This window comes from Hemiscyllium ocellatum, chromosome 25 (genome assembly GCF_020745735.1).
Source record: "Hemiscyllium ocellatum isolate sHemOce1 chromosome 25, sHemOce1.pat.X.cur, whole genome shotgun sequence".
NCBI lineage: Eukaryota > Metazoa > Chordata > Chondrichthyes > Orectolobiformes > Hemiscylliidae > Hemiscyllium > Hemiscyllium ocellatum.
Genome location: NC_083425.1, coordinates 39,069,384 through 39,087,293, shown reverse-complemented (window position 1 = coordinate 39,087,293; position 17,910 = coordinate 39,069,384). Strand labels below are relative to the sequence as shown.

Sequence of the window (17,910 nt, the reverse complement as noted above, 5' to 3'; positions counted from 1 at the left end):
TCTTGGGCTAATAAAGGGCTCGGAAGTACAGAAGTAGAATAATCATATGTTGCTTCAACTGTGTGCAGTATGGTCAATCTCCTCTCGCCATTCGGCTCTGCAAATCTACATGATGAAATCATTTTATGGTGTCAACCCTGGCTGCATTAATAGGATGTTCCAAATGTTTTCCTAATAGCAAGAAATTAAAAGCTATCGGGAAGCAAAGGGATTTAGGTGTCATTGTACACAAATCTGTAAAGCTTAAAGCATAAGGACAAAAAATACCCAAAATGGTTGGAAGTGTTGTCCTTTATCTTCAGGGAGTTGAAATGCAAAAGGAAGGAAGTTGTGGTTCTGTTACACAGAGCTTTGGTGAGATCCTTCCTGGAATATTCTATTTAGTTATGGGCACTACATCTCAGGTTATATTCACCTTGGAGCAGATACACTGCCAATTCAACATTGTAATACAAAGGGTTGAGGTTTTAATTTTTGACCATGGGTTGCATAAATTATTTCCTTCAATTCAGTGGTGTTTAGGAAGACATTCTAATCAAGGTGTTTAAAATAGAAAAAGGATTCAGTTGGGTAGCTATTAAGAAAATGTTTTCATTGGGAGGGTGTTCCAGACGTATAGTTATAATCGGAAAATTATAACTCGGCTACAAAGGAGTGAAATCAAAAAAACATCTATTTCACTCAAGGTGGAGATCTTGTAACCCTCTATTCCATCCATCCTAATTCCCTAAAATGTTATAGAGGAAGATTGAAATTTTCAAGACTGAGATTGATAAATGATTAAGAGTACTAACAAATGTGGAGTCCAGGTGCAGTTCACTCAGGATTAGAAGGCAGAGTCAACTGCACTTCCAATGATGTTCTTGATGTTTCCGAAAATAACAAATGGTAGTATTTTCATATCTTAAATGTTACATTGTTTGCACATTGATTTGCAATAGTTTTAGCCATTGAAACTTTGTTTCTTCAAATTTTATCCTTGTGCTTTGTGTGATATGTTATTCTAGCGAAGTGATTTTATGCCTGCCTACCTCTTAAAATAATTTTATGAAATAGCTGTACTATTAGATGGAAGTATTAAAGGGAAAATGAGAAGTGAGTGAGTAACTGGATGCATAACCTGGGAAAGGCACACTTGCTGTTCCTTAATGGTTAGGAGTACTGTTGGAAATGACCCTGAGGAACGGTGTATCTCACAAGAGAGGAACAGTTTACAGCAGCAGTGAGTAGGTGGTGTGGTTAGGTTTCTTAGGGATTGTTTAGAGCACTCTCCCCTTTCAACTCAATAATCAGAAAATATATAATTGAATTGAAAAGCAATATAATCTTACCAGAACCTGGGCTCTCTTCAAATAGAGCATTCTGTATGCTCTGCCATGTTTAGGATCATGCACTCCAGTAGTAATGATTTCATTTCCACATTTGTTTGTGCAATGCTTTTGCAGTATGTAATAATCCTTTATGTATTTTGATGTAATTATGATTAAATATGTATGTAAATATGAAAAGTAATTGAAAAGCTGAAATGTTTGTAATGTATAACCTATTTTTTCCAGTAATTCATCAGTTTGTTCTATTTAACCTGTTGCATTTACTTTGGAATCAATGATAGTAATAGCAGTGTGGTTTGAGTATTCACCTTTTTCTTTCAGTGAGTATTTTCTAAATGGAGCCTTTTTTCTACAAAAGCTCATGTTGCCTTTTCATTACCTCTTCTAGCAGCTCCAACCTTGATTAACATTTAATCTAACAGCAGTCCATCTGAGATTGACTCAAATATTCTCCACACTGATTTTTTTTTGAACAAATAGTCACATTTCATTCCAGTTGGACCAACTTATGATTCAAATCAGTGCAATTTTAACTTTTTTTTAAAAAATGTGTTAATGTGGTTTTAATGTTATGTTCTCAGTACTCACTTTGTCAAAGAATTTTACTTGTGGATACTTGGCAACTCGGCAAAATAACATGGCAGAAACAGAGTTAATTAATAGTTTGTGAAATAAAACTAATAACGTGACTTTTTTAAACAAAGTTTCAGAAAGGGTTCTGTCTTTAAGACAACTTCGTGATTCTTAGCAGAATTTCTGCCATGTATTAGCTGAATGTGCTTGTCTCTTTTGATCTATGCTTTCCCAAATTATTAGCACAGTCCTCTACAATATTCTATTACGCATCTGCCTCATAGATATAAAAGTTTTAAAAATTTTACGGCATTGTTGTGTAGAGTTCAAGAGCTTTCAAAACCTTAAATTCTTAAACATTAATCTTGCACGCATGCCATTGACCCCTCACACCTCAAGTCATTCTTTTTTTTGAAGTGGCTAGGGGTCCTTGCATCATGAGGTATACAATGCAGTTTTCTAACTCATTCATTATCAGCCTGTGCACTTGATAGATTTGACTGTATTGTACCACACACTGTGTTAGGAATCATCCCAGATGCTCATCTATAAACTTGGAGTCACGGTGCATTTTGCTAAAAGGAGACTCCATCTGCTTTTGGTGGGGAGCTGAGAAGAAAGTTGGACTCCTGTTGGAGCTGTCTTCACTGCTGCTGCCATCTTCAAAAAGTCAAGCTGAGTTAATTTGATAAAGCTTATACCATTGTGTACATCTTACATTCATGTCCTATTCAACACAAACCCACAATTCATATTTATGCTATAACTTAATGTCAGGCAGTTGTAATTCATGGCATCTACTCTAAATCATAATTTTCTCATGCATTATTAAAGATTTCTTGAATCTTTTCTTTATCTCTCATGACTTGTGCTTTTTAAGTATATTAAAGCCTTCTTTTGAAGAATTAGACCCATAAAGCTACAAATTAAATACACTTTGGGTTCCTACTACACCTTTATGCTGTCTCAGAATAAACTTTGCCTATGTTGTTTAATATTTTCCCAAACACCATATTCTGTTAGTTGAGAAATTACACTTTTTGTCAATGAAAAAGCATCTTGAAGAATGGGGCAGCTCAGTGGTATAACACTGCTGCCTCACAGTGCAAGGGACCTGGGTTCGATTCCACCCTCAGGCGACTGTCTGTGTGGAGTTTGCAGGTTCTCCACATCTCTGCATTGGTTTCCGCCAGGTGCTCTAGTTTGCTCCCACGGTCCAAAGATGTGCAGGTTAGGTGGATTGGACATCCTAAATTACCCATAGTTTTCAGGCTTGTGTAGGTTAGGTGTATGAACCATAGGAAATGCTGGGTTAGAGGATTAGGGTAGGGAGATGGGTTTGGGTGAGATGCTCTTTAGTAGGTCAGTATGGACTTGTTGGGCCGAATGGTTTGTTTCCACACTGTAGGGATTCTACTCGTGCATACAGTATTCAAATTATTTGTGAACATTCTATTTGCTCTCTGATTTTCTTACTGATATTTAAAATAAAATTCACAGCATTTGTTATTCAAATTCCTCAGCACTTTTGTGTGTTGAAATGTATGTATCTTGTTTAGTAGAAAAGGAGGAAGTGTCTTGAGTACGTTACAAGATTATGAATGCTAATGAAACACCTGGATTTAAATCATTTTCCACTGATTCGTTTAGTGTCATAGGTTAATGGGTAGGTGGTTCCATAGGCTCTCACAGGATACAGCTATTTGTCATATTCCATTCTCCACATTTAATATGAAGTAGCAAAAGAGCAGGAGAACATTGCTAGCTGAAACCACATCTTCCACATACAACACCACTCCCCACCCCACCCCACCCCAACCTCCATTCTCCTTTTCAATCTGCTTAGGTTAAAATTATTCTTTAACAAGTCTTCAACTTAAATGCCCAGTCCAACTTAATTGTCCAGTGTTATTTTAACTGCTTCATAACACCTGCTATTTCAGGCTTCAGCCTTCCCCTGCAGATGTTTAACTGGCATTGATCCTGTTTTCTGCGAGGTATTTAAATCTGGAAACCTCACTGCTGATCAACAAGGTCCCCAGTTGCATTTGTAACTGGTAAGGATTCTGGACATTTTGGAGACATATTCTCATAAAGCTTTTCACTAGTTTTGTGGATTTAAGGCTTGAAATATTTGGTTTCTGTGAAAGTACATCAAAAATATTATGCATGAAGTTTTTCCAAATTAGCAGCCTTTTTGAAATAACTTTAAACTGAACATGTCAAGAAAAGTACTTTACCTCCCACATTTGAAGAGACAAGTTAATGATACTCCTAAACTGTACAACTTAAACCCATTCGCGTTATCCTTCCCACCTGGTCCAATGTATTTGCAAAACATCAAGTTTTATCCATGCTACAAAACCCATCACACACTGATAAAACTAGTGCAACATTGCACTTCCATCATCTTCCATTGCACATGCCAACTATTGTCACTTACACTGAACCCATCATGTACAAACCATGATTATCAGTTTTATCTTTCCGTCTAGATTCAGTAGAGACAAATCAATACATCTGCTGGACTCATTCCAGTTATTTACCTTATCAAATATAAATGCATCGAGGCCTGCATTCCACTGACTTTCTAACAGTACAACTGAACAGTGTATTTAACGTATAACTGGAGAGATGGAATTTGATTTCATTAACTATATTCTGTAAATTAAATAATCTGCTTTGCTGTGAACTTTCTTTCATTTTCAGGTCCAGTGTCATTTATTCTATAAACATTTTTGCTACAACTGTAACTCATGCTAAACATTGAGTGCTTGGATTTAAATTGAAGTTTAAGGTGAATAGAATGCATGTTGTTGATTATGTATCCTCAACATATTTTTGAATTAATTCAATGCATTATTAATCTGCATTTTGTTCAGTTTTAAACTCACCTTTTGTGATATGCCATAAAGAATGCCACATCTGTTTTGAGCTAAAATGTAGAAGTGCTGAATGCCATTGGCTCACCGGTTATGTCATCTTTCATTTTCCTCTGCTTTCTGCATCTTTTCCACAAATCTCAAATTGACAACTTATGGCAAGGGTACTCACAAACCTAAATCCTGTTATATTGCAGGGATTTTGCTAAGTAGCAAGATTGTTTTCTTTTCCAGAGCTCAAAACATCCTTAATTAACAAATGTTCAATCTGAATCTGATGCAAATTGAGGTGCAATACTTTTATGTTATTGCTGTAATATCAATTCTCAATAATTTTGTTTGCTATCATCCATTAATTTATAATGACAGCCTAAATCCAAAGTCTGAGTTTCACCCAACTCCAGAATGAAGTAGAGAGAGATTGTCAAGTGTAAAGTCAGACCCAAATTCTAGAATTGCCTCTCGTGATTTCATCATCAGTCCAAAACAAAGATTATTCAGCACCAATATTATACTTGCAAATGCATTCAAATATACAAAAGCCTTAACCACAAAAAATGATTTTACACAATTAAAATTTGTTGATTTTAGATTTAAATGGAAAACTGTCATTATGCAGCGATTCAGTTTCCTAGTAATTCCTGTTATCATAATAATCTTTCCAATATACTCCATAGCATGACACATTCCATTGATCTTACTTTTTGCACTGCCCTCATCATTCCCCTTTAAAAGCATGTCACTGCTGTGTGTTTGATCTTTACAGCTGTGACCTGTTCCTTCACTTTCACTCTCTGCAAGTTTGGTGTGCTGTGGGGAAGGGGGGGTGGTGCAAATGGAGGGTTTCATTCCAATTTTGCATTTTACACCTCTTAATATGGGATATCCTTTTTCCACTTCTATCCCAATTCCTTTGGAAGTGAAATAATCAGAAGCTCTTCAATGCAGTTCTTCGATCTTGCAGGAAACCTCCTTACTGGAATTTTTCAAAAGGGGTTAACATCACTTGTAGACATAAATGCTATTTCATGGGCACCATCCGCTTACAATAAGTATGAATGAGGATGGTCATTTGAATCTTTAGCTGATCCATCTAGAATATGCTGCACTATCGCAAAATCCAGTTGACTTCAAAATGATTCCAGTGTTTTCATCTTCATTGCTTTTTTCAGAAATTCCTTCTGTGTTGATTATTCTTCTAAATACATTTTTGCTATCAATCATAACATTGAATACTGCATTGTTTTACTGACTGTTGAGGAAAATATTCTAATTTAATGTGTGTGAAATCTATGGGATAAAGCTGGCCTCCAAACCAACATTTCCCTTACAACCAACTAAAAATTATTTCAACATGAAGCATGGTTATTATGAGTTGGTTATCCAGTTTAGTAGCATGAGATAACTTTATTAATTCTGACAAGCTGTCCCCAATTCTTATCTCATTTGTAGACTAATTGGACTCACATTGTTAGTGATCTCAACATGGTATATTTTTGATTTTATATTGATCTGAATTAATGAAACTATTTTTCAAAACAATTTAGGTGTATCACATTAGCAATGAAGATGTAACATTGATTTATTCATTCACTGCTAACTTGAAATTTTAAAGAGGAGACTTATACTTCATGACATAATTGAAATCATTTTTGAATACATGGCTCTGCTCTTCTGTGCTCTATCCCGAAGATGTGTGCAGTTGTCCAAAGCCCAACATGATCATTTTGAAAGTCTCATCTGTAGTTGCTGTACCTGATTGGAAATTTCCTTGCTGCTGCCATGAGATTTGCTTCTAAATGGGAACCTACTATACCTTTGCAATTATTGTCCATTTGATCTAATATGATTGTTCCAAGATTTCCCACCCTGATTTGTCTTCTAAAAAGAGCCAACTCAGCTTGTATGATAGCTGCTTCAGGTCTTGAACATATAATGTAATACTGAGGAAATGCAACTGTTAAACTGAAGCCTCATTTATCTGTTCAGATAGGCATAAAATATTTAGCCAAGATTTATCTTTTAAATTTTGTACAGGAAAAGCCAAGCAGGTCATTTTGCTGTGTTCAAAATGCTTATCATATTTGTCTGCATAACAACAGTGACTGCTCTTCAAAAATACTTTATTGCCTTTAAAGCACTTTATAATTCCTGAGATTGTTAAGATCGTGCATAAATGCAAGACTGATTATTTGGAAGAAATGTTAAATCAAAATCCCACCTTCTCTCTTAGGTGTAATGGGTCCTATAGAATCCCTCAAAAGTAGCACAACAGTGTTTTTTCAGTTACTTGGCTATTACTTATCGCTCATGTCATTTCACAAGATGACAGTGTAGTCATTTATGTCATACTGTTTGTAAATCGCTGGTGTGCACCAATTTACTGCCATGTTTTACTTCATTACAACAAAGATTGCTTGCTCTCCTGAAATTGCAAATATCTTGTAATTAAATATTTTATCAAAATGTATACAGATTTTTCATACAGCTTTAATGTCCTATAACCTGGAAAAAAAATTGTACTTATAGCTTTTGAAGAAAAATTATTTTCAAAAGGCAAACTGTAAAAGTACTGCAGTGAAGCAGACCTCATTGTAAAGTGCTTCAAGGTGCAAAAATCTGTTATTAAGTGGGTTGAAGTGTTACTTGGCTTCCTACAAGTTTAAAAGTTAACATCCCCCCCTGCAGTGATTTGTGGAAGCTTGCAGAATAAAGTATAAGTGGGTGTTCAGGACAAACTGCGTGTCTATCACCACAGCACTCTGCCCATCCTTCAACTTGCTGAAAGTTGCTAACCATCCTGACCTGACAGGTTGGTGAAACTCCACAATGTTCCTGGCTTAGTCTGGGATGATGGATAGGGCATCAGGCCTGGCCATGCACCAGAACCTGTTCATGCTATGCAATTGTGAAGCAACACCATCTGCCCCCAAGAAACCTTTGTAAAAAATACTGTCGTCAACATTTACTGCACAAGAGAATTCTACCGCCTTGGTTTCTTTGTTTTGTTAACCCTCTGTTACTTTCTTTGTTCAACAACTAGTTTCAGAATGAAAGAATCAGGTTCTCAAAAAGCAGTGTAAAGATTTGTGACAACAATCTTTGGACAAATTGTGTGAAAGCATGTTTTTTAGAATCTCTTCAAAATGATTAATTTTGCTGCAAACTAATCTGTTCAGTTTTTGATAATATGTCAAAATTCTTTTTTATATATTTTCTGTGTAGCATTGAATTTCTCTTATGCAGAGAATGTGTTCATTGCTCAGCAACATCTATTGTAGCAAAGTTCAAATTAAGATAAAGCAATCTAATTTATCATAAGCCATAGCACTGTAGGGATAATAAATCTTCTGTTGTACATTTTGCTGTGCTTAAAAGCAGACTAAAATTTAATAGAATATTATTTACATAGTGTCTTAACTATCTTTACATCCCAAAGCACATCTCAACCAATGACGTATCTTTGATGTGTAGTCATTGCTGTAATAAATTGACTTGTACAATAAAGGCAACTTATTCTGTAGTTGCTTTTGCCTCAGTGCATATGGTATAAAATCCATCATTCAAAAGTGTGTCTAAAGTATATTAAACACAACCTTGGCATTACAGTGAAGCATTGAGGTCATATTGAGTCCCAAGTTCAAGTGGAATTCCTGGTGCCTAATATTTCACAATTGACCTGTTGCTGGCAGGGCAGATAGAGTCATGTATAGTTCATGCTGAGCAACTGAAGCAGGAGGAACAAATTACAATACTGGAAAGGTATTGTCACCTAATGACATTAACATTTGATCCAGTTTCTGCTCCCACTTGGATGAAAGTTTCATTTTTGCCCTTGGAACTTGCAGCCAGCCGAATTACACAGAAATTTGAATATGGTGTCAGCCATGGTTCAGTTGACAGCACTTCGAGGCAGAAAAGGTACTTGAGTACAAAATTCCAGGCTAATGCTTCAGTGCAGTACTGAAAGCATGCTGCATTGTCAGAGGTGTTCTCTTTCAAATGGAGCATTAAGTTAAGGTGCTCTCTCTGCAGGTACCTCCAATATCCTACCAATATTAATGTCTTAATCGACATCAAAAAGAGAATCATTTTGTCAGTCTCGGATTTCTATTTTGTAATACCTAACTGTATACACATTGGATTCCACATATCCTACTTTACGATTTCAGAAGTTTATCGTTTTTTTTCTTTAATTTTTAAAGCCTGTGTATTTTATAATTATCACACAGATATTACAACATTGAAATCTTCAGCACATACCACTGATGCCAAAGGACTTCAAATCTGAGTTTGACACATTAGTATGAGTTAACTTTCTAAACTTATAGTGACCTCAGGAGCAATTTGCTTGCTATCGTGGTACTGTGCTACTAAAGTTACTCATCAGTACTCTTTTGTGAAATTAGTATCTGCTGTGTCAGTGGTTTCAGGTCCCCTGTGTTTAAAGTTTATTTTTGTCCACTGCCAAAAGTACTTCTGTACTCCATCAAAACAAACCACCTCAGCATTAACTGTGAACAGGCATTTAACCACAGGCTCATAGCTAAAGTTGATACTGTCTTCTGCCAAATGCATCCACCTTTGGCTGGGTGACGATGAGGTGTGAATCTGACTTGTTGAAATCAGATCAGGATTTAATCTTGGAATCTGCCCATTTGGCTCAATTACTTACTTGGTGAACTCAACAAGGCATTGGGAGAAACATTGTAGATTATTTGAGCAGATAGAAATCTTGCAACATGTCAATGCCAAAAGAACAATAATGTTACAATTATGTGTCCACACTTCAATGCAACTGGGAATTCTAAGTGTAATTTAATTGAGTCCTGCTGAAAATCTACCAGCTGTATACATAGGCAACATCATGTAAACATCCAAAGCACACTTAACTACTGTGGAATTAATATCTAGTTAGCTTCCCTTATTACAGTATATTTCATGCCTAAGCAAATCATGGCATAGCCTGCATATAACACCCTCCCATAACCTTTTGTCTTCATGGCTTATGGAGATATGCCAATAACTAAGTGTCTAATTTTAATATCTTAACAAATAAAATTGTAAATTATAGTTATCTTCTAATTGTAAGAAATATTCAAAAGGAACAGTATGGACTTGATGTTAAAGGTAGCTTCCTTCTATGCCAGGAATGACTGGAAGGAAATGGTTATGCTAGTTAGTCAAATTCTACCCTATCAACCTGTCAATGTGCACAAAGTTAATTGTCCTGATGTAAACTCAAAGTAACATGGCAGATTCATAATTGCAGATTAGACAAAAGTACATGTCACAACTATGGTCCAGAGACTTAATTATGATCACATTATTATGGTGGTCAATGGATGTGGTTGAGTAGAGAGCAGACACATTTCTACTTGGTAATCAACATTGAAACCTAAAGTAGTGATAGCATTTACTGATGAGTTTTTTTTTCTGGAATCTTGTTGAAACTGTATAAGAACTATAATTTATGCAATTTATTGATTTATGTTTCTTTTTGAAACCTTCAGTCCACTCCATGCAGTGTCCTTTGCAGTTGCCTGCAGTGTGCCTGGTATAGCTCTACTGACCCTTGGAGTTAATCCACTGACTGGAGCTTTAGGAGCCTTTAACATTTTCCTCTACACAAGCTGCTACACTCCAATGAAGAGGTTGAGTATACTTAACACCTGGGTAGGGTCCGTGGTTGGAGCTATTCCTCCAGTCATGGGCTGGACAGCAGCCACTGGCACCATCGGTGCAGGTAGGTCCTTTATATAGTCTGACCAATGAAAAATATTTCTGGGAAAAGAAAGGATGTGCATTCAATGTATAATGAATGTCATTTCTGGCATACTTATCAGTATTAATTTTAAATATGAATAATGCTTTTAGGATGAGCATTTATGAAGGAATACTTTCCATAACAACTGGACATGGAATCATGGCCAATAGAGGTGGTCTAACCCCATTCTCTCAGAATTGCTATAGCACTGAAGGAGGCCCATTCTGTCCATAATGCCTGCACTGACTCAGCATTTTATGGTGTCGTTCACCTGCCTTCTCCCCATAACCCCATACATTTTTCCTTTTCAACTAACCGTCTAATCCCCATTGACTGTCTCAGTAAACGTGCCTCCACCACATTCTCAGGCAGTGTGGTCCAGACCCTAACCACTTACCTGAAAAAGCTTTTTTTCTTTTCATCAGCTTTGCTTCTTTTGCCAATAACCTTAAATCTGTGCCCTCTTGTTCATAATCCTTTCAGAAGTAGGAACAGTTTCTGACTATCTCTCTGTCTAATCACCTCATGAGATTCTTACTTCATCAGATTCTTAGTTCTTATTTCTAATTCTTATTTCTCCAAGGGGAACAGTCCTAACTTCTCCAATCTATCTGCATAACTGAAGTTCCACATTCCCGGAACTGTTCTCATCAGCCTCTTCTACACTCTCATCTATGTCTTCACATCGTTCCTAAAGTGTGATGGCAAAAGTGGGTGCATACTCCAGCTGAGGCCAATGTAATGTTGAATACAATTTCAACATAACCTCCTGGTTCTTGTACTCTGTGCCCCTGTTTGTAAAGACTAAAGCTGTATGCTTTATTAATTGCTCTCTTAATCTGTATTGCTGCCTTTAATGACATATACACACACACACACACACACACACACACACATATATATTTATATCTGCACCTGTACCCCTTTAAGAGTTATGTTCTGAGTAAGCGGTTGCAAGTGAGATAATACATTAGTAATTGGGCAAAATGTTAGCAAATGGGTTAGAAGGTGGAAAAATGTCAAGTTGTTCATTATGGAAGGCAGAACAAAAGAACAGTATATTATTTAAATGGAGAGAAACTGCAGAAAGTTGCAATACCGACTTGAGGGTACGCGTGCACGAAATACAGCAAGTTAGCACTCTGGTGCAACAGATAGTCAGGAAGGTCAAAGGAATGTTGGCCCTTTATTTCAAAGAGGTTGAAGTGTAAAGAGTTGCAAAGTGTCACTGCAACTATTCAAGGTGCTGGTGAGACCACATCTATGTACTGGGAGCAGTTTTGTTTAAGAAAAGATATCACTTCATTGGATAGAGTTCAGAGAAGGATCACAAAGGTGATCTCTAGTATGGAAGGATTGTCTTATGAGCAAAGGCTAAACAGGCTGGGACTCTGCCCAGTGGTGTGTAGGAAAATCAGAAGTGATCTCAGGGTAAATGCTGACAGAATGTTGCCCCTCACGGAGGAATCTTAGACCAAAGGGCATGGTCTCAGAATAAAGGGCATCAATTTAAGACTGAAATAAGGAGGCATTTCTTCTCTGAGGATTGAGAGTCTTTGAAACTCTCCTTGCCACTGGGAACCGTGGGGGCAGAGTCCTTGTGTATGTTTAAAAATGAGAAAGACTCTTGATCAGAAGGGGAATAAAGGGTTTTGGGAAACATGCAGGAATGCCAGATCAGCCATGGTCCTACTGATTGGCAGAGCAGGCTCGAGTGCCTAAATGGCCGCCTCATGTTCATATGTCTGATTATCTAAAGTGAGTTACCTCACATTTCTCCATGCAGAGTTTCAGCTGTCACCTGTCTGTCCATTTCATTGTCTTGTTTATGTCCTTTTGAGGTTCTAAACTATCCTTCTCACAGTTCAGAATGCTTCCACGTTTGCATCATCCACAAATTTTAAAATTGTGTCTTGATCCTAAGGTCTATGTCATTAATATATATCCAAAAAGGTTCCAGCACTGATCCTTGAACTCTAGTGCAAACAGTCTTCCAACCCAAAGGATATGCATTAACTCCTATTCTCTACTTACTGTCACTCAGCCAACTCAGTATCCATTTTGTTACTGTCCCTTTTATTCCTTAACTTTTCTGACATGTCTGCTTTATGGCAATACAGAGGAACCCCGATTATCCAGCAATCGATTATCCGAGTTTCAGATTATCCAGACAAGATCACAAGGTCCCAATGCATGGCTCATCTGAACAAAATACTCCCCACCCATGTCGTTTGGATAATTGAGGTTCCTCTATATATCTAATGCCTTTTGGAAGTCCACGTACACCATATGAACTGCATTGTTGTCTATAACCTCCTCTGCCGATTCAAAAAACTTCCAGCAAGCTAACCATGGTTTTCCCTTGAGAAATCCCTGCTGGGTTTCCTTAATTAACCTATATTTGTCCAAGTTGCTATTTCTTTTGTCCTGAATTATGTTTCCCATAAGTATCCGAATACCAAAGTTAAATTGACTGACCTATAGTTGTTGGGGTACCTTTGCATACTCTGCTAAACAAGGGCATAATGTTAGCAGCACCCCAATTCTAAGGATGACTGAAAGATTACGACTGGTGCTTCTGCAGTTTTCACTGTCATTCTTCAATAACTTTGGATGCATCTTATCCAATCCCAATGTCTTATCAACTTTATTTACAGACAGCTGATCTAATACCTCCTGTTATAAAACATAAACCTTGAGGGTTTTTTCAATTAATTTCAGTTTCTCCTTGACTTGTGCAGCAGCATCTTGGAAAAGGTACATGTAATGGTCTCATGTAACATTCAGTTAAGCACCACCATCATGTGCAAATCCCCTTTTTGGTCTCTGATTGGCTCCATGCTTCCTTTTCTACCCTTTTACTATTTGTATGATTGTGGAAGATTTTGAGATACTTTTTTTTTGTTAGCTGCCAATCTTTTCTCATACACCTTGACTTTTTTGGTTTTCTTTTTCACCTCCAACTTGAGCCTGCTATGTTCGGCCTGGTTGACAATTGTGTCTTCTTCTGTAATAAGCAGAATTTTTCTTTGTCTTAATTTTTGTCTGCTATCGTCCAGCAAACTCTGAATTTCTTTGTCCGACCTTCCCCTCTTAAGAGAGTATATTTTAACCGAGTCTTAACCATCTCTGCTTTGATGGTAGGCCACATTCTGCTCATTTTCCTTATTCTTTTCACTTTCCAGCAATTTGTACAAATTTATTTGACCCAGATCCATCCTTATACCTATTGAAATTGGCTTTCCCCAGTTTATTATTAATTATTCTAGTTTGTCAGCGTCCTTTTCTGTAGTCACTAAACACTCTGAAACAATAATCACTGTCCGCTCTGTTTTCCTACTGTTGTTTGATCTGCTTGGCTTACTTCAGTCCCAAGAACAAAGCTCAGCAGTTTTTGTTCTTTCATTGGCCTGGAAACATACTGCTGCAGAAAATTTTCTGGAACCTACTCTAGGAACTCTTGACCCTATCAGTCCTTTATGCAACTATGATCAAAGTTTAAATTCAAATTATTGAGTTCTCCATTATAATTGCTCAATAATTTTTGCATCTCTGTAATTTTCTTGCAAATTTGTTCCTCTACTTTTTTGCACTAGTAGGTGGCCTATATACTGTGGCAAACAATGGAATTGAACATATTCTTGTTCCTTAGCTGTAGCCAAATGGACCTTGACCCCAATGAGACATCCTTTTTAATGTTGCATCCATAGCATCTTTTTCACACATGGTAATCTGCACTAATTTTTCACTAATGTATCACACTCCGTGTGGTCACATGCAGTAAACCTGATTTAAACTATATTATTTTTCCTTCTTTCTGACCCCCACCTATTAACATACCATTCCCTATTCCAATGCTATCCACCTCTCCCAGTATTCTGTGTAATTTGGTATTCCTTCTGGGTTCTGTGGTGTGATTTAAGACAGAGCTAGATCCTACACCACAGCTTTTATTCCATGTGGTATGTAATCAACACAAGAGTTGAACTTCAGGTAGTTGGAGAACCTACATTTATTTGCAAACCAATTAAAAGGTACTTATGGCGAGGCAGTGGCATAGTGATGCTGTCATTGGACTAGTCATTCATACGCCAGGCTAATGTTCTGGAGTTCAAATCACACCACAGCAGATAGTGAAGTTTGGTTTCAATAATGAGCTAGCCAAAATGGCTCCCATTGTCAATTGCTGTGTAAGCCCATCTAGTTCACGAGAGTTTTTTAGGGATGGAAATCTGCCATCTTTATTTGGTCTGGCATATATGGACTCCAGGCCCTCAGAAATGTGATTGACTCTTAACCACACTCTGAAATGGTCCGAACAAGGTGTTCAGATCAAGTGGTAATTAAGGATGGACAATAAATGGTAGCCCTGCCAGTGATGCCCACATCCCAAGATTGAATTGTTAAAATATAAATGGACTAACAAAGGGTAGCTGAACAATCTTCTTTTATGATCACTCAGGTATGGATTTATTTCAGTAGGATAATCAGTGTAGCAGCAAATTGTTACCTAGTTTGTAACAATTTAGCTTTTTTTAAGCAATCAAAGAGATTTACATTCCTGAACTCCACAGCATAGAACTCAAAATACATTAACAGTTGGTTGAAGACTGGTTATTTACCATATATGTCAAATGGCCAATGTTTTGTGATTAAACCAATCAGTTCGTATTTGGATATTTATACATACTTTGTCTGAGTTTAATTCAATAAATTATCACCCTGTCTATTTCCTGAGTTGAAGTTACTTTGAGAAAAGGTAGAATCTACGTGACTATTCAGATGAATGAATGCTTTCCTGGCATGAATTTGAATCATAAATTGCACCTGACCTGCTTGTTGCTAAATGTCACATCATTCCCAAATCAAATCTAGTGAATTGGGCAAGACATAATCTAAGGTTTCTAGTAAATGCGCAAACCACCCACCAACTGATCTAAGTGGTCCCTGTGGACATATGATGGCCCTTATCATTAATTGTTAATCAGATAGGGAGATTTTCTCATAGTGGGTGGTGACTCATCAGAAGAGCAGTAGTGTGCTGCGTTGGTGGCCTGAGATCAACAATATTCCAGGGAGCAGTGCTATTACTGCAAATGTTAATGATATTAATGCTGCAGTTTTATAATCTTGGAAGCAATCATTACTTTATCTGAAGTGCATTGGTAAAGGCTATTCTGCAGTCTTGCGATCAATTACATTCAATCTCTAATGTTTGTTGCATAGTAAGTGCAAAATGGATTCAAGTTTGTGGCAAAACCAATCTCTGATATGTTGTGACCCTAAGAAATTTATTTAAATTGGATGGAAAGTTTTGACTGGAGGTGGGCCTTTTTATACATCTGGTTCTCAGCAATACAAGCTCCTACTGCTGTCTAAAAATGTTTTTGTTTAAACAATAAATTGTGTTTCTTCTGAAATCTATCAGAACAGAGCAAATAGAATGAAGGGTCTTGGGTTCTGACTTCAACAAATGCTTAAAGTATGTTTTTGAATTGGTACTTGCTACAAAAGGAAATAAATGTGACAAACCAAGATCGAACTGTTACTAATTCAGCATATTTAAATTAATAAAATGTTGACTTTCGACTTATTTTGGTCACATTCCACCACCATTTGAATCTATACCCGTGGTATTTGTAGCACAATCACTATGGAAGCACAAACATTTTCTTTCTCTGTGCTTTATAATAGTTTGACATCAGAATAAGTGTTATATAAACTGCTACCTCATGTGGCCTCACTGGGATGGCCTTTGAGCTACCTAGCAACAGCAAAGCCAGCTGAATACTGTTGGAAGTATCTGACACATTGCAGCCTTTGACACATTTCCAATGAAACAAGCATATGCAACTCATAATCTGTCATCAGTGCTGCCCTGCTCTGATGCTGTAATATAAACAGGGCAGCTTCAGGCTCCACCAACCCCACTGACCAGATAGTCATTCCATCTGTTAACGTAAACAGGACTAATGACTCTTGTGCATCCTGTCACTTCCATGCTGTGAGCTGCAATGAAGATAGTGAATAATTACAGAATATTTTTAAGTGAGCAGAATTATAATAAAATGATTGAGTTATCAAAATCTCCTTCAATATGTCGTACTTTATAATCGGTCATCGAATATTCTATTTCTGATAGTTTTAATGTTAAAGTGTTGTTTAAAACTCTCTCAGTTTGAATTCCATCAGTACTTCATGAAATTATATGGTGACTTATATCCATTATAAAATGTTTGACTCCTGGAATTTGATATTGTGCCAGGGCAGAATTAAAATGGAGTTGCTCAAGAATTGAATTTTCAGTATTTTAAGGTTGGTCACAATACCTAATTAACGTGGACTCCATGAACTAGAGACAGATAGTCATAGATCCAATGTATTAGAGACACATTTGTGTTTTTCTCTTATAAGTGACATTGGTTTCTTTACAAAATATTCACAATGATTAAATTATTCACCCTGGGACAACGAGCAACATTTGGAACTATGCCATTCATCATAAGATCAAAGTCCCACTTAGGGAACTTGAATATTTCTTACTAAAAGAAAAATAAAATTAGTTCTGCCTTATAAGGATCTTGTTTTGGTATTGCTGAGGTAATATCTGAAGTTATACAAATTTGGACAAAATGCTGATATTTTCCTAAAGCCATCAATTAGCAGCAACACTTCATCTCAGCATTTTGTTTTCTCCTAAGAGTTCAATTGAGATTATGAGCTTGCTGTGTGTAGAATTGATTGCAAGTCCCTGTACTCTGTAAATATCATTAAACAGCCCAAGTTTATATTTTTTTTGGCACATCCATCTGTAATGGCTTAGTGTTTTCTCAAAATGGGTTGTTAGCAAAGGTTAAATTTAACATTGTTCTCAATCACTTATTGAGTTGTTCAAAATTATGAACAATTTTGACAAGATAAAGAAGGATATTCCGGTTCCACTACAGGGTATATCAGTAACTAGGAATAACAATTTCAAGATTGTTAGCAAGAGAGCTAGTAGTACGATGAAGAGAATCTTATTAAATCAGAGACTTGTTCTGTTTTGGAATGCACTACCTGGGAGACTGGTGGGGGCAGATTTCATATGAGGTTTCAAAAGAGAGCTGGATATATATTTAAAAGTGATTAATTTAGAGAGCTACAAGCTGGGTAGCTTTTTTTGGGGGGCCAAGTACAAACACAATGGGTCAAATAGCTTCCTGTACTGTAAATTCTATGATTTGATATTTGAAAGCGATTTAATTTTAAATACAATAGGGATCTAATGTGTAATAGATCAGCAGGGAGTTTAGATTATTGCAGTAGTCCAACTACATGAGGAAATGGAATTTTACCCTTACCTTTGAGAGATGTG

General features: G+C 36.7%; 1 protein-coding gene across 1 annotated transcript in view; it reads left to right on the top strand.

Annotated features, from left to right (window-relative positions):
- LOC132827838 (protoheme IX farnesyltransferase, mitochondrial) overlaps positions 1 to 17,910 on the top strand; it is a 150,066-nt gene that overhangs the window by 128,739 nt on the left and 3,417 nt on the right. Inside the window, exon 6 of the mRNA XM_060844586.1 lies at positions 10,300 to 10,532. Within this exon, the coding sequence (XP_060700569.1) occupies positions 10,300 to 10,532 (233 nt within the window). The remainder of the gene's footprint in view (positions 1 to 10,299; positions 10,533 to 17,910) is intronic.